A 23,342-nucleotide genomic window follows, 5' to 3' on the forward strand; every position below is an offset into this window, starting at 1 on the left:
CTAAAAATCTAAGATTGTGAAATAGCTGAAAAAAAAAGAAAAAAAAAAGAAAAAAAAAGATGTTCTCTTAAAAATCTCTAAAATTGATTTTAAATGCTGGAATATTTGTTTCATTCCTTTAGTACTTGTGGCCTGTTCAGTCTGTGTTTCAGGAGAGACGTGGAATTTATGTTGATACACAGAAACTTTCTTGTGAATAGGACTAGTTGGTAGTTACTATATTATTCATTCATCCTTCAAATGTACCTAGGTACCCTTTTTTTTTGTTTGTTTTACCAGGGACTAAATAAATTTCTTCAGTTCATGGAGATAAAGAAAAGATTCAGAATGTACAGATATACCACATGACTTTTATTAGCAAGACATCGATACACATATATTAGATCAATCCACACACCTTCAGAAAAAATAAAGCCTTTTAAAGATACTATACCTCTGACAGTGGCAATACTTGACAGTTGTAAAGAAAAGAACTCAGTCACTGCCCTATAAGTTTTTTTTGTGGCTCAGCCTTAGGAAGTCACATTTTGACTATTTCCTGTTTTTGCTTATATCATTTAGGTTTTATACATACTGGCAGCAGAAGAAAGTAGGAATCAAACAACCTTAAGGGAAATCCCAAATGAATTCACAAGTCCATGACTTTTTTAGTTACTGAATGCCCAGAGACTTTGCTTTAATTAGCTAACATCAGTCCCTCACAACTGGTCTTTAAGAAAATACCCAGTCTCTCTACATATCACTCTATACAGGTGGTATATCTTTCTACCAGATATTCCTAATAGCAACCTCTATCAGAACTGGGAAGCAAATTAATTTGTTCATAAGCTTTTCCATCACGTGCAATAGCTCTCACAGTTCAAGAAGGAAAAAAAAGTTTCTTGCTGGTGAATTTTCAGTGGTCTTCAGTTACTGTTAAGTAATAAGAAGGTATTTTTCTCAATAACAAGAGGAAAATAAAAGGCAAAATGAGAATAAAATGAGCAGAATCTATGCTGTTAAAATAACAGGACATACCCAGAAGAGAAGAAAAAGAAACGTAGAAAATGCAGAAAGCGTCCGTGATTCCCTGATTGGGAACGTTGGCAAGAATGGCTTAAGATCCCGTCAATTTTATGTTTATACATTTATGTTTATACAAATCTACATTTGAGAATCTCTACTTATGTTAACAGTTCATATGTATATGTTTACCTTTTTTGTATACATATATATATTTTTTTTCTTGTGCATCTACTGCTAGTGAAAATAATGGAAGTGTGAGCTTTTCAGCTTCAATCTTTTAAAGTACATACTTGGTCCAGTTACTTTTGACTGTATTTGATCTAATTACTTGAGGCCCTATCTACAGACTCTGGAAGCCACTGCATGAGTCATAAGCACTCACTGAAAAACAAAGTAAGTAAGGGAACTCAGAATTTCACACGAATAGTTCTTTAGTCCGATTTTTTTTGTAAATCAAAAAATTATCAGTAAATGGATTTCCTGATAATAAAGGAGTTAACTACTGCCTGTGAAGGGTATATTTTTTTAAATTTATTTTATCTTAATTTCTGAATTTATAGATTGGAAACAAAATATATTGAAGAATTTATTCCTACTGTTTTTTGTTTTTGTTTTCAGAACAATTTTGTTTTTGCTTTCTCGTACTAGTGTCATGCTTTGGTGCTTGCAGAGATAATAATGTTGGGCAAAAATATTTTTTTATCTCTGTAATGGAAAACACAATAGCATCCTCAAAATTTCTCAACTTTACAAATACTGTCACTCTTAAACGTACTGAATTATTCAGATTGTGTAACAGATTTCTAAGTAACCTAGTTTACATTAGAAAAAAGAGAAAAGTTCTCTACATTCCTCATATATGGACATGAAAGCATAGGTCTACAGGTCAGACCTAATGCCTTTATTCAGATTTTGTATCAATTTGACACAACATAGTAGTACAGCTCTGCCAGCAGCAATGACTAAAAATGCTTAGGTGTCTTACATACAAAATCTCCTGGCAATGAAAAGTACTACATTTTTCTGGTGGATTGATTTTGTTTCAGGCTTTAATTTGAAATAAAAAGTTGATTCAGGTGGGCTGCCAACAAGCATGCAGATACTTGTGTTTGGTTCAGACATAGGGTTATTCTCTGCAATGTAAAAAACTATAGGTTTGTGGTCAGGATTTTCATCCCTTTTAAACAAAAGTTTATTTTTAGAATGTTCTGGGGCTTCGCATACGTACAGAAGTCAACACTGCTGTTCACAGCTTGAAAAGCACAACACATGAGCATTCACTGATTCAGATTCTCTGGTGTGTCCCAGCCCATTTATAAGTAGGGCTGTGAGTATATTCATGAAAGTATTCAGGGCTAGTTGTTCCGGATTCTCACTTCTTAAATAACTTAAACAGAAACATCTCTCCTGTTTCTGAATGAAAACATCTAGGTGCGACCTTCCATGATAGAACATATGCCATTATGTGTAGTTTAGCAACATACTGTGTATAGAGAGTGATCGTTTCTTACACAAAGCCCATAATCTCCTTCATCAAAGTCTAGTCTGACTTTTGTTCACTATAAATTGCTGCATTTTTCAATAGATGGACACCTATGTACAATTGTTGATTTAGCATGCTATCACAAGTCCACAGTAGCTTCAAAATAAGTCACTGGAAAGCATAGCAGAATCTTGAAAGCTTAAGCTGATCTTCATGAACAGAACATGCGCTACTTAATAAACAATCCCCTAATGAAGTGTAAATATCTTGCTCTGGGAATAACTGTTTTAACAATCCAAACAGAAATGATCATGAAATACTAATAAAGAAAATGAACTATGTCATGAAAATGTCAAAAATATCACATGGTGGTAGTGGGGTTGGTATAGTCATTAACTGCAAAAGTCTCCCATAAAATTCTCTGCTTTATCCAAATCTGGGAAAGTTTCCACTTCTACTGTCCCTTCTGAAATCTGTTTTTTCAGGATTGCATGATACTTTTGAAGGCTAGCAAAATGGTTACTGTGCCTTTCTTGAAATAAATCAGCTGTTAAATAGCCTCAGTGTTTCTGCTTCACCCCATCTACTCTGGCCCCAAACAGATGATTCACAACCGTCTGGCAACTGTACTTTTCCTTACTAAGTATCTTTTATGTATCATCAGCTTGTTTTCATTTAATAGCTCTTTATTAATAAAGATATCCAACTTGTCAACAGTACAGTAAAATTTCATCAGTTGTGTTACTAGCTATATAGAACAATTTGCATACGTCAAAAATAGTGATGAAGAGATGAGGAGTATCATGAAAAACAGCTCTATAGCATTCTTCTCCAAGTGGTCAACTTCTGGTCATTAGATTGCAGACTAAGGACAGAGGACAACGGGGAATACAGAGGCAGAGTGTTGTGCTATGCCAAGAACACAGGTGGAAAACAATAGGAAAGGAAAATCTTTTCTCTTGTTTATATACTACTGCACCTCTATTTTCCTTTACTGTTGGACTTTTGAGTATCTGAAAAAAGAAAGCAGTTGTCTTCTTTGTATTACTTCTATAATTAAGGAATTTTAATTATAGCTTTACTTTTCAGTTAGGCTATATATTTCTTGTCCATGGTAAAGTAGTTTAGATTTGTTACCATTGACTGACGAGACAGATTCCTAGTGAAAGAAATTTAGTTACAAATAAATAACCCATACGCACTCAGAACAGAAATTTCTGCCTAAGTGCTGGACCCCATAGATTCATATTAATTTCTGCCTTCTTATCTCCCTGATACTTACATAGTAGCATAATGGACATCTGCCTTTTCCTGGATATTAAGTGAAAACTTAATGAAGGTAGCGTGCAAGTAGAGTGTTGCTGCTGCTGCTCTTTCTTTCTACTGTTGTTTATTACCATCTTAAATCTCCCAGAGGATGTCTTTGACTTGTATTTGGTCACTTTGCCTTTAGTCATTTGCATGGTCATACTTTGTGGCCACGAAATCTACAGCTTGGGGGTTGCTTGTTTCTTGTTTATTTGTATTTTTAATGAGTATATGACATGGAACTCTCATGTATCAGACATGCTGCACACATGGTAGCTTTGGCTCAGACTGAACAATTCCTGAACCTAAATATGGGGAAACACAGAAAAGTGTCTTTTTTTTTTTAAATATATACATATAAAATAATAATAATATATATACATATACAAAAGGCAGTAAACATGCCTCATTTATTCATATTTCTTTAAACCAAAACAAAGACAACCAGCAAACTCAAGTGGTTTTATGTGAGACAAAACCAACAGAAGGATTTTGTTTAAGTGTTTTAATGGTGACTGCCATTTTCATACTACATATAAAATTTATCCTCTCCAGTTTTACATACTTTGTTTAATTAACAGTCTATATTAAAGTTGCATAGGTAAAACTACGTAAGACAGAACACAGCAGATGGTAGACGATCAGTAAGTCTACATCTTTCTCCTTGACATCCAATATTTCAATGCAGTTGCCGAAGAGAAGCAAGAAATGCTATAGCCAGCATTAATGATGAACTGGTAAACACATGAAAAGCCACTAGGGACTACAAACAAGTGGACAGTGTCAGAGAGAAAAAAAGAAATAAAAAATAAAACAAAATAAAAATAAAAAGTACAAAATGTTAAAATTAAACACTGAAGGAAAAAGAGTAGCTGACTAATTCATATGTATGAAGTCCTTAAATAACATCCAAATTGAAGTTGCTGTAGTTATGTCTTAAATATATTCAAAAATTCTCCCTCCTTTTTTACAAAACACTCTTTCTGGTTTTTCATGGCGTGAGCATTCATCTTCTTTTGCAGTATCACAGACCATTTGGTAAACGTAACAGCTGAACCTCCTGTTAGGCTTCTGTTCTATGTGTAACACAATGTCTCTATCAAAGTAAACTTCGTGACTGTAAGTCTGAAATGAGAAAAATAATTCTGACTTCAGTCTCCATTTCCACAGCTTACTAAGAGTACTGTGCCTGTGCCATTTTCCACGTGTGCGTGTTATCTCCCTGATCAGACAGGGAATTTGTTTTGGGGCACACAGTCTGCCCTTCCAGAAAAGGGACAGAATTTTAAAACTTACAGAGGTTTTCTACATGCCTATTTTAGGAATCTAAGCACAAGCTAAAGCAGTGTAGTTAAGTTAGGATCCTTGGTTGCCTATATGCACTATGATAAAAGAGGCACCAAAGGTTCTGAATAATTCAGACCATCTAAGTTAGTATCTAAACTTGGACTTTATGAACTGCCCATTGCATCTCTCCAAATACACACACAGTGGGGTCTATTCTTAATTCTATGTATAAGTAGTTCTAGTTAAGTTAATGAGACTATTTACAAGCTGTAAAGTTAAACTTATGTAACTAGCCAGAGAATGAGTATTCAAGTTGATAAATACTTCAGAAGGACTTAAAGAAAAACAGAACAAACAAAACCAAAACACAACCAACCAGCAAATATTGATTTCAAATCATGAAGATTTTCAGATAAATGAAGTACTTTCTGATGCAATACTTATGTTTCTAGAGTCACGACTATTATTTTGTGCAAACCTCATCCATAACAATTGGAAACACAATTTATATATCTACTTCAAATCCAGACAAAAAATTAATGCAAAACGGTAGATAAACAGATATGGGAAATGTTAGTGTAAACAAACAAACAAAAAACACAAACAAGCAAAAAAGGAATTCTCCTCACCACATCCCAGGATTCCAGTAATGGAATACTCTTAAGTAGAATCCCCTGCTCGTTACAGTGTAAGTCAAGGTGAGCTCTTCCATCAGCTCCTATTTGAGTAACTGCCACAGTGGATAATAAATCCAATTCATCTTCATAGTCCACAATTTTGAAAGTCTTAGGAAAAAAAGAAAACCAAGTTTATATATGAAACATAATTTCACATTCCTTTCTTCCTAAATTGTACAGCTATTTCTTTCAGGTGAAAGAAGATTTGTAAAAATTCTAATTCTTAAGTCTTTTGGCATCATAAGGAAAACTTTGCCAGCCTGATACACAACAGACATCTTTCCCAGCACAAGGTGTCTAACGTATTTTAGCAAAACTCCTTAAGACTGAAAGAGAAGAAAGTGATGTTCTGAACACTCTTAATGCACAAATTGATGCATTTTATATATAACGTACAGGAAATAGAAAAAATACAGTGTGCAGACTCTGTAATTTTTATTATATTGAAAGAGGTGAATAGAAATGAACTACAGACCTGGAGAACTGTCTGTATTTTTACGACAGTAAAATCTTTTTCCTCAGAAAAAAAAGAACAGAAATAACTGCCAGAAACTGATGAATTTTAACCATTGTGCTTATTCTAGCTCTAGATAGAAAGCTACAAAATATTCTTCATAGCCTCTTGAAGAGGCTGTGTGTGTGAAAACTCAACACACAGCATGTGGTGTTTTCACTCTCAAGAAGCAGTTACTTAAGGGAAGTGTTGAATACCTTCTCCTGCAATCGAATCAAAGTAGCTGGTAGAGAAAATATAGTTTAGGTATTTAGATTATATTGACTTGGTTCCTCTAGTCTTTTATTTAAAGCAGGGAAAAAATATTCTTCTTCCAGTTCATAAAATACTTCGGAATAAATGCTTAAAGGAAGTGTTTGAATAGAAAGAAGAGTAATGGTTCATCACATTAACATTTAATTTCTGTGCTACTGTAGTCACATGGAGTTATGACGGTGTCATGGGGCATTAGCTCAGTTCTTAAAAGAAACAGACTATCCAAAGAACAGACATCAACCATGGAGAAAACAAGTGGGAGGCAGAGGGTGGAGTGAGATACTTTGAAGTTAAGACAAAGAGACAAAGACAGCCACAGAACACGGATAAAGAACTCAAAGATTAATACAACTAATAGTTACAGACACTGCACCTGTAACAGGAATGACTGCTGTCTAGCTAAACTTCCTAAATAATCCATGACTTGTTTTTATTCAGTACATCAGTTACCTCTTGTTCTGGGTCATCATCCAGCAAGTTATAACGCTTTTTCACCACTCGACCAGAAGCTGTTACAGTAACAGAGCTGTTCACCTTTGGAGAAAAAGAAAATAATGGCTCAGGACTTCAGAGCATTATAGTTTCTTCATATCTTGACAACGTGTCTATTTCACATCTTTTGCTTTCTGACTTTGCTTTAAACTCTGGGATCTTGTTTTACACACTAGCAACACATGGCCCTATTGCCGCCATCTCTTTTTTGTGAGGGCTCATGAACTTGGTGGCTTTTGGTGAGACACTACTGATCTTACTCATATTCACAGGTTCTCAGTCCTATAGAGGTGGCAAAGTTTCTTAGTTACTGCATTTTTAGAAAAACAGAAGCAACTGGAGCTAAAATGCTGGAATGAGAATTAAGACAGCTAAATCACCACCAATTTGCTTCTTAAACTTAATTCCAGAAGATGGGGAAAGTAGCATCTTAAACCACCACAAGCTGCTTCCATTGGGCATCATTAATGCCAGAAATATTCAAAACTGGGGTTATCAGTGTCTTAACAGAGGTCAAAAGTAAAAGGTCCAGCACAGACAGGATTAAAAACTCTAATTTCTTAGCTTTTATTTCAACAAAAACTTTTCTAAACAAATTCTAAAAAAAAAAAAAAAAAGGCAAGCCATTACAAGATAAAGCTTATCCCTTCTGAACTTAATAGAAGAACTACTCCTGAGTTAGCACAGATTTTTAATACACAAACTTTTATTCTAAGAAAGCTTCAAAATTAATATCACTGACTCTCAGGGACTTTACAGCACTCATAAACTATATAAAAAAGCCTTCCTTTTATATAACAGATAACTTTGTATGCTGAAGCAAAATGAAAGTTCCAGGCTTTACTAAAAATGTTCTTCATAAGCGTGCTCTTTGAGCTTTTTGACATTTGTGATAGAAAAATCACAAAAACAATCTAAAAGATGTCATGAAACAACTGAGGTGATTTAACAGCTCATTTCTATCAGAGGTTCAGATCATCCCCTTGACGCTTAGTTCTACGTTTCTGCACTCTTCTGACCAACTGATGCTTTTTTTTTTTTTTGGTCCCTGAATTATCTTCTACTATTTTGCAGCACTGAAATGCTTCACCGGGGGTTATATGAATGCCAAACCTGTCACAAGGGAGTGACAGGTGTGCATAGCCAGACTTTTTGAAGCAATGTACTGTCTCTGTTTTTATAAAGACTTACCCCTAAGTTACAAGACTTGAAACATTTCTAGCATTTGTATGATCAAGTTACCAGACCACCAGAGATGCACAAAATTATCCTTCGTAACACCTTCATTTGAAGGAAATCTGTCACCATTTTGTATGTTTTACATCAGTGATATAGTTACACTACACATCATAAAGAATGCTGAGAACTTAAGAAAAGACTTGAGGATTCAAAAAACTATCCAGAAAATGTAATTTGTTTTCAAAAATTTCTTTCCTACAGCTTAATAAAAGTCCAGTGAAGATGAAGAACATCCTTCAAAAAGTTTTGAATTATGCCCATAAAACACAGCAATTACTAATATACATAAAAACCCCATGTATTGCTCAAAATCATGCGCCATGATTTCAGACATCAGAAATTCCTGTTAAACTCACACAGTTTTCTTCTCTGTTAGCCACAATTATAAAGTCTTCTGAAATTTCTGTTTGGTCTGTATTACTTTCAACTTCCTTAAGCTTCAAGACTCTATAAAAGAAAGAGAAATCACAAAATGAGTCATGCATTCAAATTCACCTGCAACAAACATTCCATATTTATCATTAATAAAAAATACAGGTATATTTAAAACCAACAAATAACTGAAATTGAAATAAGCTATTTTTGTAATTTACAGGTATCAGTGAAATTTTTAACACAGTGGTCCTAGATTTTTTTTCATATCGTAATCTAGCGTTGACTGCCAAAGCCCACACTCATCATGTAGAAATCTGCAGGTGTTTCTACCAGGACTCCCGATTCTGACAAATTCATCATTTTTCCACTTTCTAGGAGCTGATGACAGTGCTTTGGTCCACAAATCATCAAACTACTGAATTTATGCAATTACACAACTTTTCACCTAATTAAAGTAAAATTTGAAGAAAAAACGGGTCATACTTTATCAAATTTGGTCCCACATGGATTATTCTGCCTGACATATCTGGATGGAAATATATCCAATCAGGTTCCAGTGAACAGCATTTCATATCCTGTATGCCATTTTTTGCCTGAAGAAGGAAGGGAAAGCTTAGAATATTATTATACTTAAAGTCTCACAGATCTAATAGAGATGAAATACTCAGCTCCTCTCCATGCTCCTCTGAAGATTTATAAATATTGCTGACAAACAAGATCAGAAAGGATGGCAGTGGACATCAATAATAATAATAATAATAATAAAAGACTCAGACAGTTCTAATTCTCATGGATATTCCATGGAACAGTTTCAACACTTTTTAAATATGCAATGAGCAATGGACTTGTACCATGATTATACGTGGTCCTACCTCTCCTAAAACTATACAATATTAAGATTTACCCAACATTCTGCAAACACTCAAACAATTCTAGCAATTTGAGTTGTGTCAAGACATGAGAAAAGCATTAGTACAAACTTGGACTTGTGCATCACACCTCAGACTCAGCCTCTTTTATGCAAGTATTTATGGAATGTGTAAGCCTGGGATAGCTTGTGATTTCAGCAGCAAAATGGTCAAAATTGTGGGATTTCAAATCATGAACCCACATAGAAAAAAAAAACACACACACAAAAAAACAAAAAACAGGTGAGAAAGGATTGCCCAGGTCCCTTTCAATCAAAATTAATCTTCAGCTACAGGTGAAAGATGTTTTGAAGATAAAAAGAGATAGGAGAGGGATCACTGATTCAACCAGGCTAGTAAAAGAAATGAGGACATTCACAGATGAGAAGTTTTTTAGTGAAGAATCATGAACTAAGAGGCCAGAAGCTGCTGATACTACAGAAGTATCTTCAGGTCAAAAGCAGATCCAAAATAAAGCCTGAGATGGTGATATCACGCAAAAGAACATATGACGAACAGCACATTAAATAAATAAATAGGCATGCTGGATTAAGCTGAGTAATAAAGCCTTTCCAAAGAGAGAGAGAGAGAAGGTACAAATCAAGAATAAACCATAAACCACATTATGAACACTTACTCTGCAGTTTCTTGAAACTTAAAATGTTTCTTTTGTCAAGCCACTTGGTAGGCTGAACGGTCAAAAATGCATTAAGATGTTACCATGCAAGGAATCAGGTATGAGATTATGCTAGAGTCTATAAGGATGGGAATACAGCACTACGTAGCACTGTCAGTGCTATGATTGTATTGGAATTAAAGAAATCACAGAAGCAACACTAATTCGGGAGAAAACATGACTTCACTGGATAGCAGATACAACAATGTGGGGTGATCCCTGTGACAGTGCCACGCTGGAAAAGAAGGACCTTGTTACTTCAAGCACTACTCAGAAGGAGAGGTGAGGACAAACATGATAACACATTCATTCCAGAGAAGCTGCTACCTTAATATATTACCAAAGCATTGTCTTTCAGAGAACAAATATAGAAGACTCCTTTGTGTTTTTTCTTGTTAGGTGTGATGATATAATGCCAAGGGTAACCTCCAATTTGAAATGCATTGTCCAGAGAAGATGCTTCAAATAGCAAAGGTGGGGTATCTGCAAATATTGGGTAACGTTAAGACCATCAGTAGCAGAACAATCATCATTCTATTGATGCTTACAATTCTAAATTAAAACAAAGTTATTAATCTTCAGCACTTCTGAAGACCAGTGGAAATCCATTGGCGGTTATAATTTTTCTAGCACTAGCTACACTTCCTCACCTAGCATCCAGGCATACATTTGCAATTCCCTGTGGAAAGTTACTGAGTTCTCAGATCTTCATGCCGAACTGCCCTTCTGGTATCTTTGAGTTACTTCACTCCAAATGAGCTGCATAAGCAAAGACTTAGCAAACACTTAAAATTAATTCATCTCATCTGAATGACAGTGGACTTAAGAACAGATCAAATTACATATCGAAAGGGTCACTATTCTCTTGAGAAAAATAGTGCTTAACACTATTGGATATTTGGATACCTGAATCCAAATATTCCTTATCCTTTTATGTAATCCAACAAAATAGTGTGGACCACAATTAATTCAATCTGTAGCTGAGTTCATAAACAAAATTAAAGCATTCTTGTAATTGATGGCAAAAGGAACATAGTTCTCCCTTCAGTTCAGTTGCGATAAATTACAGAGATACAATATGCCATTCCTACAGGTCTTCTGTGTACTAAGTGAGAGAAGCATCTTGAAAATAAATGTACTCTGCACAGAGTTTTATAACTTTTATCAAATAGCTAAATAAAAGCAATTTCTACAGCTGCTATGACTGCATCAATTTTAAACTGAAAAAAAAACCAAAACATCTCTCTTTAACAGAACAGAGAAGTGCTGAAAAAAAGGGGTGGGGGAGGAAGGACAAAGTGGGGAGAAAATCTGTAATTAGCATGGACATTTAAACAGGCAGAACATAAATACCCAAGCTGAATTACTATGAGAACAAGGTTCTTATCTAGACTTGTTTTTGTTCCAAAGGTCTCACCCAAATTCTGACTTGTCCTTGCCCTGCTTAGTCCAGCTAATTAACCAGACCCTGACAGTGCCAAGATTTTACATGACATCAGAAATTAGGTTTATGTAGTGCTTCCTTCTTTTTCTTTCATCCATATTTCAAAGAACTTAGCCCTTCAGATTGAAAGGAATCACTTTACTGTCCATGGAAAGGAAGTCTTTCCTGAGCTGGAGAGTCATTGTCTTCTAGTTGTCTTTTGGACTATAGGAAATGGAAAACCCTGTGTGAGATATAACAAAGTACATAGTTTATGAAAACTGAAGCAGCTGTAGAAAATGTGGAGAATGTTGAGAATGGAGGCATATGCATTTATTCATATCTGTCAGGCAATGAAAAACAGGCCAAGAAAACTTGTTAACATTTTACCCCATAGACTAACTATATATATTCTTTATTTAAAATAAAAAGGTCCCTCAAAAATTCTGGTGGATGGACTAAATGATAGATTTAAATGGTTTTCAGTAATACAGCAATCCTAAGCAGTATAGGCTGCTCATAAGATATGCCTGTCTTTTTATGCTCATTTGGCAAAACACTGCAAGGTCATAATCACCTAAACCATGGCAATAGCGTGACTCTGCTGACTCAGCTCCCTCTTTCCTGTTATGTGTCACTTGTTCTTGTTGCTCAACATTTCCTATTCTCATTGTTCCTGAGTTCTTTCCCTAGCATTACAAGTTTTCAGGCTCCACTTGAGCCTCTTTGTTCGTTTCCTTAGAACTCTCCAGTCTCATCTAAGCATAAGCCACAAAGTTGTTTCTGGCAGCACTAACATGTATTTGTTCTAATATGTTGTGGAAAAAAAAAAGCAGAATATCTTCTGTTTTTTATTTAAATTACTGAATCATAAAATAATAAATCAAGCTATAATTTTAAGTTCTGGACACTCAGAAAGTGATACGATGAAGATTTATAGCTACATTTTCCATTCCTTCCACTGTGACCAAAATCAATTTTCTTTCCAGTCAATAGCTGTAAAGGTTGTGGTAGGTACATAGTAACCTATGTGTTTTGATCTCTCTGTACTTCCTCTTGGGTACCTAATGCACCATAAAAATAGCACCATATTAATTGCCATCCCTTCTGGCAATTTCTGTAGGGAAGCTAGGACTAAATAAGCAGGAAAATTATGAACAGTTTAATTACAGTAAATACAAGTTTAAACTCTGAAACTGTTAAAATCTCACTCACTGGAGCATTACATTACACTGAAGAGTCAGTCAGCCATCTCATTCTCAAAAAAAAAAAAAGCTCAAAAACCACAGGAATGCAACTATCTGCAAGCAGCAGCCATGGTAAATGTTTGTCCTAAGTTCAAAACTTCCTAACCACAAATTCTTGAATGCGATTCAAGATCAAAAATATTTTCCCCAATACATTGGTTTTAAATATCAAAACTAAAAACTATAATGATCCATAAGACATGAGAACATATCTAGTACAGGGTTCCTTTTAAAGCTCCCACAGCATGTTTTCCATAGGGCCATTAAATTGTGGTTTAGCAGAGGAAAATGAGGAGAAATTTCTTTTTGCAGAACCTGAGACATCAACTATAGCAACCTATCACACTCTGTTTTGATAAAACATTGCATTATAACTGAAAGCTTTAACTAAGTCTGCATTTTATCTTTGTCTATATTTCCTGAAGTTTATGTAAATCTGTTTTGGATCCTATTACATGATACTGTTTGTGAACATAAAGATCAAAAACATTTTATGGGGACAGTTTCCTGTGAAAGTCATTTAATACAGAAACAGTCAAAAATTTAAGGAAAGAAAGCATGCATTATTTGATTTTGGTGAAACCTGCTTTTTCTTCCCCCTCTCAAGTGCCTCACTTGAGCTTTTGAAAGTGTATTTTCAAAGGAAAAAACATTTCACAGGAAGTCTCAGACTTTAGTCAATTATTAAGATTCGTAATATCAAATTCTAATCTCCAATGCACCAACAGAAGTGAATGCTTGGTTTCAAAGAAGTTAAATTCATTACATTAAGCAGAACATTCATAAGTTAGTGATTTGAGGCATAAGAATTGTTTTTAAGAAATATTTTCTTCTCTCCTCGGGAATTAACTTTACTGAAACTGGCACATTTCCAACAATTAGAAAAATCAAAATGCAACTTGGACAAGTTATATCCTGTCTCACTGAATTCTGACTCTTCAAGTCAGATTAAACTTCCATTGACACCTTTTGCTTATGTACTATATACAGTTTTTGGGTGTTACTAACAGTTGTCCTAGCCCTTCCTCTTTCCCAGGAGCAGCTGTGTCTCAGAAACAAGGAAGGCGTTTCCACTTTGTGTTGCTTATGAAGTTTTTCAAATACCTAGTTTCTGTACTAATTTTCTAGGCAAGTCACAGAATCATAAAATCATGGAACATTTTGCGTTGGGTCCTATTTAATTAATTCTTGTAATTACAAATAAAGCAAAGCACATTTTTGCTGTAACGAAAAACCAGAAGCATAGCAGCACAATCTAAGGACAGTAATTTTAATGTTCTTGCTGCTAAAAATAGTCATAAATAAACCATGTAAGCCAAGATAATACAAAGATCATAAATACCTGTTATTTTAATGTTAAACGGAAGACCAAATGGATACTTTCCTACAACTCCCACTTGACCATTCCAGTTGAATTCACATCCCAAATCAAACGGCTGTTCCATGAACTAAAATAATGCAGAACAATTCAGTTTATTGATGCATATTTTTAGTGCTCCATTACTGCTGCATTCCATATCTTGTTAGATGCTGCTTGAAGTCTTATTTTTGAATTAACATCTGATTTTTTATAGGAAGAAGACAAACATAAAAGTCTCATTGATGTTCAGTTTCAGATCAAACAATCTTCCATGCCCATCATTTTCTACCCTTAGCATTTGCTACTGTAACTACAGACCACGTATATAAAAAGCATCACACCCTGGTCTAGCATTTACAGAACTCCTCTCTACATGTGTTTAAATGCCTGTTTGACTCTGTTTCTCATGCTTTGCAACCTGTGACTAGTGTGAGGAGAATTTTCTGACAGTGCATCCATTTGTACATTCAGATTGTAAATAGATTTAGGCAAGAACTCTATCCTTTGACACAATCCCCATGTACTTATGTGGCATTACATGAATGTTAATGATTTGTTGACACAACATAGCATGGATTTTATGAAAAATTTCACATTACCTGTTCGGTGATGGCCTGGAAGCTATAGAGCCTGACCAGACCCATGCTATACATTATAATCAGGATTCCATTAGAAACATCAACATCTGTAACAGTATTACCAAATATCTGGAAAAAGGAAAAGAAAAATATTCTATTAAAGAAGAAATAATTGACAGAATGCAAAATGTTGAGATTACATACTTAATTATGCAATCAATTTCCTTTTTGACTCTGACCAAAACCTATGACCAGTGTTTTAGTTTAAGAAGGTTTCTGTAATTCATCTGTTCTGCTGAGTTTCTGTAATACTTTGCACTGCAGTAACACCTGGAATTAGGTAAGTCATATTCTGCAAGCACATTTATTCTCTGATTAGTTCTCATTATGTCTTTGTATCATATTACCCGGTTATTACAAGAGATGAATAGATTTTATTACCTAGCATCCCACAGGAAGTCGATAGCAAAGCTAACAGTTCAATCTAAAAGAACTGATTTCGTATCTTCTGTTCTTTCTTCATCACCAGGGTAAAATACTAGTCTAATCATGGCTTTATGACTGTGTACAGCTGTACTAAAACTACACTATCCAGCTGTCACAGAATACAGGATCCTCTCTGAATTCAAATTAGACACATACATGAGAAGCTGATTACCCTTTTAATGATTATGAAGTATTCATTTGTGCTACTGCTTAGAACATCTCCACTAAAAAAAAAAAAAACAACAAAAAACCTAGTTCTTAATATTTAATGAATAACAGCATGCAAAGTTGTTAATTTTTTTTTCATGTTGAGATGTTTGGAAGACTAGAGTTCTCATTTCTTATTCAGAATCACTGTACAAAAAGCTATTAAACTAAGGTTAAAACAGGCTTAAATGTAATTCAAGAAAATATAACCAAAGCTGGGATACTCCTAATTCTTAACTGTATCAATGATCTAGTGATCAGTTCGTTCCTGAAAGGTAAATTCACCCCTTAGACCTTGTCTTTTTTCAGTCTTATGTTAATTTCTCAGTGCATTTGTTAGCTTAAGGTGCCATACCCAAACTTTAATAGTCTCCTAGTCCCAAACTCTCATTTCTATCTTTGAGACCTTTCTAGTCTGAAATTAGACTTTATTGTAGTGTACCCTCTCAGCAAAGCTGTTGCATTGGGTTCATTTTGCAGTCTTCAAGAGTAATCCTAATCCTAACTGTAACAAAACAGTTACATCCCACTGATCCGTATCAGGTTTGGCACTGCATTTGCTGGTTGCTTCCTCTTCTGGGTGTACTCTCAAATTCCAAATTCTACCCCAGCCTTATTCCTAGTTGTAACAATTACTCCAATGATGAGCACAGCCCCAGTGGAATAAGTACTTTTTTTCTTACATTCTGCCTGCTATAACCATGATGAATCCAGCATGCATCCACCACTTAAACAGATTGAGAATACCCTTGATACTGGTAAGATTTGTATTTTCCAGTCCTAAATGCTAATTTTGAACAGAAGTGTGCCCTTAACCATTCATGGTCCCAAATGAAAAACCGTTGAACCCCCCTTCTTTCATTCGCCAGCTCATTCTCTTTTTACAGCCTCAACCCAACCCAGCACGAGCTAAACAGCTCTGGACTCTAAATAAGACCGTAGCTTACAGAGCTTTGAAGACAGACTCTGCATGTTCACACTGTTCCAATTTAAGTTGTATCTAGAACTCCCTTGACTTTAAATAGACATATTTTTTCAGCAGTGCACTAAAACTTGTCATCTGGCTTGCAGTCGCCTAATGTATACACTTACTTACAGGTCACAAGCCAACCTCAGAAAGCTTGTTTCCTCGATTCATAAATCAATACACATATTTATATTTTGCCACCCAGTATCAATGATAATTCAAGTTTGAAACATTTGTAACTGTATATAGAATTCATAGGCCATTACTAGGAACTGATCAGAAGCATATCTATCTTTAAAGAGAGAAAAAGAACTCTACAAACACTCTACAGTTCTCTAATTCTTATAATTCCTCGAAGTGAATTCTGAAATCCTACACATCAAGAAGTATTGCAATAACTACGCATTTGCATTTTCTCTTCTGGAATTATTAATCTTACCCCAACACAACCATCAGACACTAAAAGAACATTAGTGCTAATTAAAAAAATAGCATCCAAAACATTAAGTAAGACTTCCAAAATCCTGGGAGAATAGCCTATATCATGCCTCTCATACAACTATGGTGTAGACTGAACTTACCTTTTTGCTTATTTCTAGCATTCCAATAAATGAAAGAGGTATTACTTGGAATACAGCAAGATGGAATAGTACAGACTGTTGGATACCTGCCTGGGAAGGAACAATATTGAATATAGTTGTTATACTTGAGGCATTTATTAGCAGTGGGACATCATTATCTTCTACCATAGTAACAAAGCGTAACGTCTCCCTGTCTGTCCTTGTAAATTTCTTGATTTTGTAAAAATGAGAGTTTTTCAACAAACTTACCTGCCGTGATGCTGCAGGCAGCTTATTCTGAGCTGACTTTATAACCATTACCTCTTGAGGAGTATCCCAGCTGAGGTACCTATTTGTGACAAGGAAGGCCTATCTTAATCATTGTAAAATCCTTTAATAAAATTTAAATAATAATATTAAAATAATTTTCATGTAAAATATAATCTATTGTAACTATGCAGATTTTGCAATAATGCAAAAGCCACAGAACTAGATACCAGGAATGGCTTATTCCATAACAGGATTGTGAAAAAACTTCTGAAAGTATGAACATTCACTGTCTTCTTTCTTTCCTTCCCTTCACAAATCACTGCTTTTTTATCCTTCAGTCTAAAGAAGATCATTACTTCTGAGAACTGAAAAAAAACATGCTCAGAAGCAGTAACAGCTCTGCTTTTAAAGAACAAAATGGATACCCTACAGAGAAGTTAAAAACTGCTTACTTTAACTTTTAAACATATTTTTCTTATGCTTTATACAGTTTGTTTTATAGTTCTTAGAGGTCCTCTCCTGGTATGTGTCTATTGCAATATTAACAGCTATAAAATTGTCAGAGAAAAGTAAATAGTAGCCTGTTTTTTGTGGCTTTTGTGGAACTTGACACCAAATTTAAGACCATGATACTTTAGCTGCTGAAATTCTTCTAAAGAAAACAGAGTGCAGGAACAGTTCTCCAGGAAAACTGCTAGACAAATAGACCTGTAGTCAATCATAGGATATGTATGAGTGGGTACCTAAGGTTTTATGAGCTGTCTTTCACTCCAAAAACTCCCAAAACTATGATTCCTCTGATCTGCAGGGAGTGTTTCGAAGGTAGTATATTTCCACCACGTTCAATGACCGGCAGCAATAAAGGATCTGGGAAAATAGGGTGAAGTTTGATGAGGAATTTGGGATTTCACCCTTTTTCTGCTCTGTATTTGGTGCAAATTTCCTCCAATAAAAAAATTACTTTTATATCCTTTGGCTAAATATTATAGATGTTGCCCTTCCCCACGCATATATTATCAATAAAACAATACTTTCTGAATGCGCAGAAGTTGAACAGCTTAATATACTGCAAAATAAACATGATTCCCTTTCTCCAGTTTAGTGCTAATGGTGGTTAGTTACATAAACCCTTGCCAATGTTAATACCTGAATTTGCAGCCAGAGCCCGCAAGGTATATTTTTTCCAGTATTTCCCCACTGTCAGCAGAGAGACGCAGAAGCCAGTTCTGTGCTGTCAAGACTATAAGTGAAGATTTATAGTCTAATGGATTTGGAAGCATTTCCCCCTACATAACAAAAAGGTTATCAGAAAGAAGTTTGTACCAGGAATATACATAACATTTTAACATAGTAACAAGAAAACAAAAGTGTATATGTACTCCTCAAAAACTAAAGGTGAAAAGCTTCCTCCAAATCACATTCGGATCTATGCGCTCATGTCTGTGCTAAATTGCTGACTATTACATAACTAATCTGTTGTCATATTTTTTGGAAGGTAGTTACTTTTTCTAGAAAACACATCGTTTAAGACTTCCTTTCCTTGCATAAGTGAAGTATAACTGCTAATTCATCTAACTGATACCAAACTTCATGAGAAAACTAAGTATTGCAAAATAAATCATTGAAAGGCAACTCAACAGGAACTGCTGAGGATGGTCCTCACGATGCTTATTTTTTGGCACCTCAAATGTGGGGCTAATATTCCTAGTCTCTACGGACAGTGCACAAGTGAAAAAACCCTCTAGAAAGGGAAGTGTTCTCTATGGTCTAAGGAAACCAGCCTCTTCATCTATGTGCTCAAATTAGATTGTTAGAACTAAGTTATATCAGTACCATATGAGTAACCATAAGGACCTTTTCTTATGAAACGGTGAAAATATATGGCAACCATTAGTTGCTTCAGAAAAGCTAAGAACAACAAATCACCCCATGAAGACAAAGGATTGTAAGTCTAACTGCTTGACATCAAATGTGTAAAAATTTTGTAGATATGAAAAAAATTGTTTGTTTGAAGTCAAATGGAAAATCCACCTGTAATAGCAATGAACAGAGATTTCAACATTAACTAAAAGATACTCAAATTGCACAATATTGCTGTACCATAGGCACTACAAAGAACAACACAGAAATCCTGTGGATTTTCTGTTTGCATTTTTCATTTATTTTTCCTCATATATTCCAGACTACATCCCAGCAGGGTGTTGTCAAAACGTTAATAGTTAAAAATTCCACTAAGTGAATCACAAGATTCAAACCAAACAGAACAACCCATGACTAAAGAAATACTTTTCCTTCTTTTCTTTACACTACTCAATGGAAAATGCCTAAATGAATTGTCCAACTTTTCTTAAAATCAACCTTTGTTTGAGAGAAAACAGAATAAGCTTCAGTCTAAATACTGCAGCAAGACTGAACATCTATATACAGATATCTATGAATGTAAGGGAAGAAAAGAGGGAAATTATGTAATCTATTAACTAGAAGCAGCAGAAAAGCTGCTCTGAAAAACAAACTCTTGTTTTTAAAGCAACAGAGTTGCCTTAATAGGTCATTAGTTTATCTGCCTTGTTTTTTTTTGTTTTTTGTTTTTTAATGTTAACAGATCTGGTGAAAACAAACTCCCATCTATTGCCCTTGCTAACTCAAAAATAAATAATATATTAAAACAGAATTTATGTTGTAAGGAATTAGAATTGCATAAGCATAAAGGCAATAGCACTGTTTTTAAAATCTTCTACAGACGTTCATCATGAAGAAGCATTCAAATGCACTGTTGAGAAATTCAGAGAAGTGCACCTCTAAATATTCTCTCAAAATAAATAAACATAAGTTAAATGATTCAACTCCACAAAAATGTTGACAATAATAGTTCACAGGAAAAGAATGCTCTAAATTTATTCCACTGAAAGATATTAATTTGTTTTTCCACAACAATGCTCTAATAAAAAGTAATCTTACCAGTGGGCATTCCAATAATAAAGCATCTTCTATTTTTTCTGACTTAGAACACTTCGGCTTTTGATAAAGTATTCTTGGCTCTTGGGCAATGCTGGAGGAAAATGATTGCTAATCATTAATCTATTTTATAAACTACTTTCTATCAACAAGTCATTTAATACACTTTTTCCACTTTTGCAAATCCTGTCTCTTTAGGCAAGTCAGAAATCTAAGTACCTTTTTTCCTTTGTAAATACTGCTCTCAAATTAAGCCTGATCATTAGGCTTAATATTAGGCTAATAATTAATCTCAAATTGCTCTCAAAATAAAGCCTAATAAACAATATTAGTGTAAAGTAATATCTAAAACCTAACCTTTCCTATTTTTTTAAGTTACAATTAATAGTAATGTTCTTACTTTAGAGATAGACATTATAAAGAAAGCATATTCCAGAAACTAAGGATTATCCTGGAACCTTCCCCTGAGGCACTTTCAGTGTTGCCTTTCATAGTATAAAGGCATGGCATCATGTACAAATATTTATAAAAAAAACTACTACTAGAATAAAATCTTCACAGGGTGCATAGTTTTCTCCTTAAGGATGAAACAAAGACAAACCTTGAAAGGCATTAGACAAGTTACCCCAGTACTGGAAAGCATTGAGACAATGTATGAATGAAACATGGGCAAGATTTCTATCTCTACCATGAGCAAACGACAGATTAATTTAACTAACTCTTAGCGGTTTACACCGATAAAATAATTTGTCTTTTACGTATCATATTACACTGTCTCAATACTGTTCTGACCACAGCTTAGCAACACAGTTCTCCCAGTCCCGACTACTTCCCTCACAAGTAGAAGGAGCAAGGACAAGGACTGGTGTAAGCAGGACTTCGCATCCTCTATCCTGCCCTGTGCCGAGCGGCTTCTGAGCTGTGCCTCTGCAGCAGTTCATGGAATAGGAGAGTAGTACATCAGAGCAGTGAACTGATCTGCAACATGCATTAAAAGCAGCAAGTACTCAGCACCTTGTACCTTTGTATGAACGATACTTTACTTCTTTAATGAAGAGTTTGTAGACATCGTACCAATCCTGTTACAAAGGCTGATTTTGTGATGCATTGACACATTCACACCAGCACACTGCTGGTTACTGGATCACAAAGAAGGGAATTACTGTTCATTTGTCTTTTTAGAGCAAAATCCTAAAATGCTCATCATCTGAAACCCCTAAAGTGTACTTGAAACCTATAGTTACACAGCATAAAAGTTACACAAAAGCTTTCCTTCACCAAAGCAGTTGTCACGTTAAGAGACAAAGGAATTTCAGTGTAATTTAACAAGGATTTACGTATCCAGTTATTTTTTTCCTCATAAGTACGTTCCACTCAATTTACAAGGACTATTTGGATGAGCAAAGTTAGCTACATTTCTAAAAAACAGTGTCACAGTATTAAAACTATAAGCTGGGGTAACTTTTAATTGTAAATTTATTACCTGCTAATACAGCACTGGTAGTTGTCTAAGTAAATTCTTCCTCTTTCGTAAGCAATAGGAGATGCAGAATGAGTCGTCCAAACATTCTTGAATGTAGTACTTTCCTAAAAAGAGACACTGGTTGCAACAGTTTGTAACAAATTATACTTGGGAAAATACTTGGTTCCTGCAGCTTAGTAACTTAATTTAAATGAACCTTTCCTGCTGAATACATAAAGGATTCTTTTTTAAACCAAATCAAAACATCTTTTAGGGAAGATTTTTCTCTTCTAAGAACTAAATTAAAACATCTTTTTATTAGCTTATGGACAGCATGTGCAATGAATATTTTGTCATTAACTTGTCTGCATTAAAACTGGCAATTTTAATGGAAAATTTTTCAATCAAGGATAAAATCCTCCACTGTGTAATCATGCACATAAATATCTTTTGTATGTAATGAAATTTACTGAACTTGATTCCATTTTGCTCATGGTGATTTGTGTGAAAAGTAGAAAAGACTGTTTATGCAGTTATTTGCAAAAAGGACCTGAAATGGTGATGGGATAAACCACTCACACTGATAGAGCTACTTGCATGCATCACAAACATCAATAGCTCTGTATCACTAACAAAGGTTTCAGTCCTACAAAAAAAAAAAAAAAAGGTTTTTGTGTAAATCAGAATCAGGTGGGCTCATTTTTATTTCAATAACCCTTGCACGCCCTTAGATCTAGTAGTGTAAGTGGCCACTTTACCTGACTTCTAATAAATGAATTTTTAGGTAGAAGAGAATCACCAGTTCACTTCCACACAATCACATTCGATACATTTCTATCAGTTAACAAAATCAAATAAATCAAATTTAGTCTGTAAGTGGTTTAATTTCTATTTTTCTATAAGAAATTTCACTGACACTTCAGGGTTATGTTTACCCGAGGACCTCTGCCAATTATCTTATTTTGTTGTGAGAACTTCATTCAATTTTAACACTGATGCTCCCTAAAACATTGCAAATTTAATATTAAGCCATGTTAGGGTAAGAAATAAGCGATATAAGATCTCATATAAGACTGTTTCTACGTAGTAGGAGTATTAGATATACAAGTGCTTCTCCCGTTTCTGTACGGCGCAGTATTGTGTATGTTTCTAGGTCTGAGTCTCATGAAATAATTTTAACCATTTCTCCCTCTCTTCAGCAAAATTCCAGCTTTTTTCCCCAAAAACTTGTTAGCGTGATCCAGAGACTTGTGAGCCACCTGCGCGGCCCCGCTACCTGGCAGATCAGGCTCCTGAGCAGCCCCATGTTCGTCCTGAGGGCGACACCCGCATCCCTGGCGTAGAAGCCCTGGGCCCTGCGGCCCAGCAGGCGGCAGGCGTTGGGAGCCCGGGGGGCGGCCCTCCTACCGCCGGCAGGGCACATCCCGGCGCCGGGCAGCGCTCGGCTTCCTCCCGTGTCTGGGGCCTCCCGGAACCGCCCGACGAACCCCACGCTGTCCCCTGGGCCTTGCCCAGCGCAAGGGGACGCGGAGCAGGGTAAGGCCCACCACGGGGACGCTTTACCCGGCCCAACGCCACCTGCCCCGCGGCTCGCCGGGTACTGTAGTT

The 23,342-nt window shown here is 35.3% G+C and overlaps 2 protein-coding genes across 4 annotated transcripts in view; one reads left to right on the forward strand and one right to left on the reverse strand.

Moving 5' to 3' along the window:
- METTL8 (methyltransferase 8, tRNA N3-cytidine) overlaps positions 1-23,342 on the forward strand; it is an 89,648-nt gene that overhangs the window by 42,749 nt on the left and 23,557 nt on the right. The window contains exon 1 of one of the 2 annotated variants that reach the window (XM_048061566.2): positions 23,132-23,270. The exons of the other annotated variant lie outside the window; for it this stretch is intronic. The gene's annotated coding sequence lies outside the window, so the exon portion shown is untranslated. Of the gene's footprint in view, positions 1-23,131; positions 23,271-23,342 lie in introns of those variants that run through there. 2 annotated transcript variants of the gene reach the window in all.
- On the reverse strand, positions 331-23,224 carry DCAF17 (DDB1 and CUL4 associated factor 17). Of its 2 annotated transcripts, none has more exons than XM_013171149.3 (14): positions 23,011-23,224; positions 21,756-21,859; positions 20,276-20,366; positions 18,464-18,603; positions 17,318-17,396; positions 17,069-17,158; positions 14,849-14,956; positions 14,232-14,337; positions 10,560-10,702; positions 9,119-9,228; positions 8,617-8,707; positions 6,980-7,063; positions 5,713-5,868; positions 331-4,921 (listed from the first exon to the last, which is right to left on the reverse strand). In XM_013171149.3, exons 1-14 carry the CDS (start codon positions 23,155-23,157, stop codon positions 4,733-4,735), a joined length of 1,638 nt encoding a protein of 545 aa, XP_013026603.3. In that variant the 5' UTR covers positions 23,158-23,224; the 3' UTR covers positions 331-4,732. The 2 variants fall into 2 exon arrangements, with proteins under 2 accessions (XP_013026603.3, XP_066855599.1); XM_066999498.1 differs by lacking the exon at positions 23,011-23,224 and adding an exon at positions 22,314-22,352.

Source organism: Anser cygnoides, chromosome 6 (assembly GCF_040182565.1).
Source record: "Anser cygnoides isolate HZ-2024a breed goose chromosome 6, Taihu_goose_T2T_genome, whole genome shotgun sequence".
Taxonomy (NCBI): Eukaryota; Metazoa; Chordata; class Aves; order Anseriformes; family Anatidae; genus Anser; species Anser cygnoides.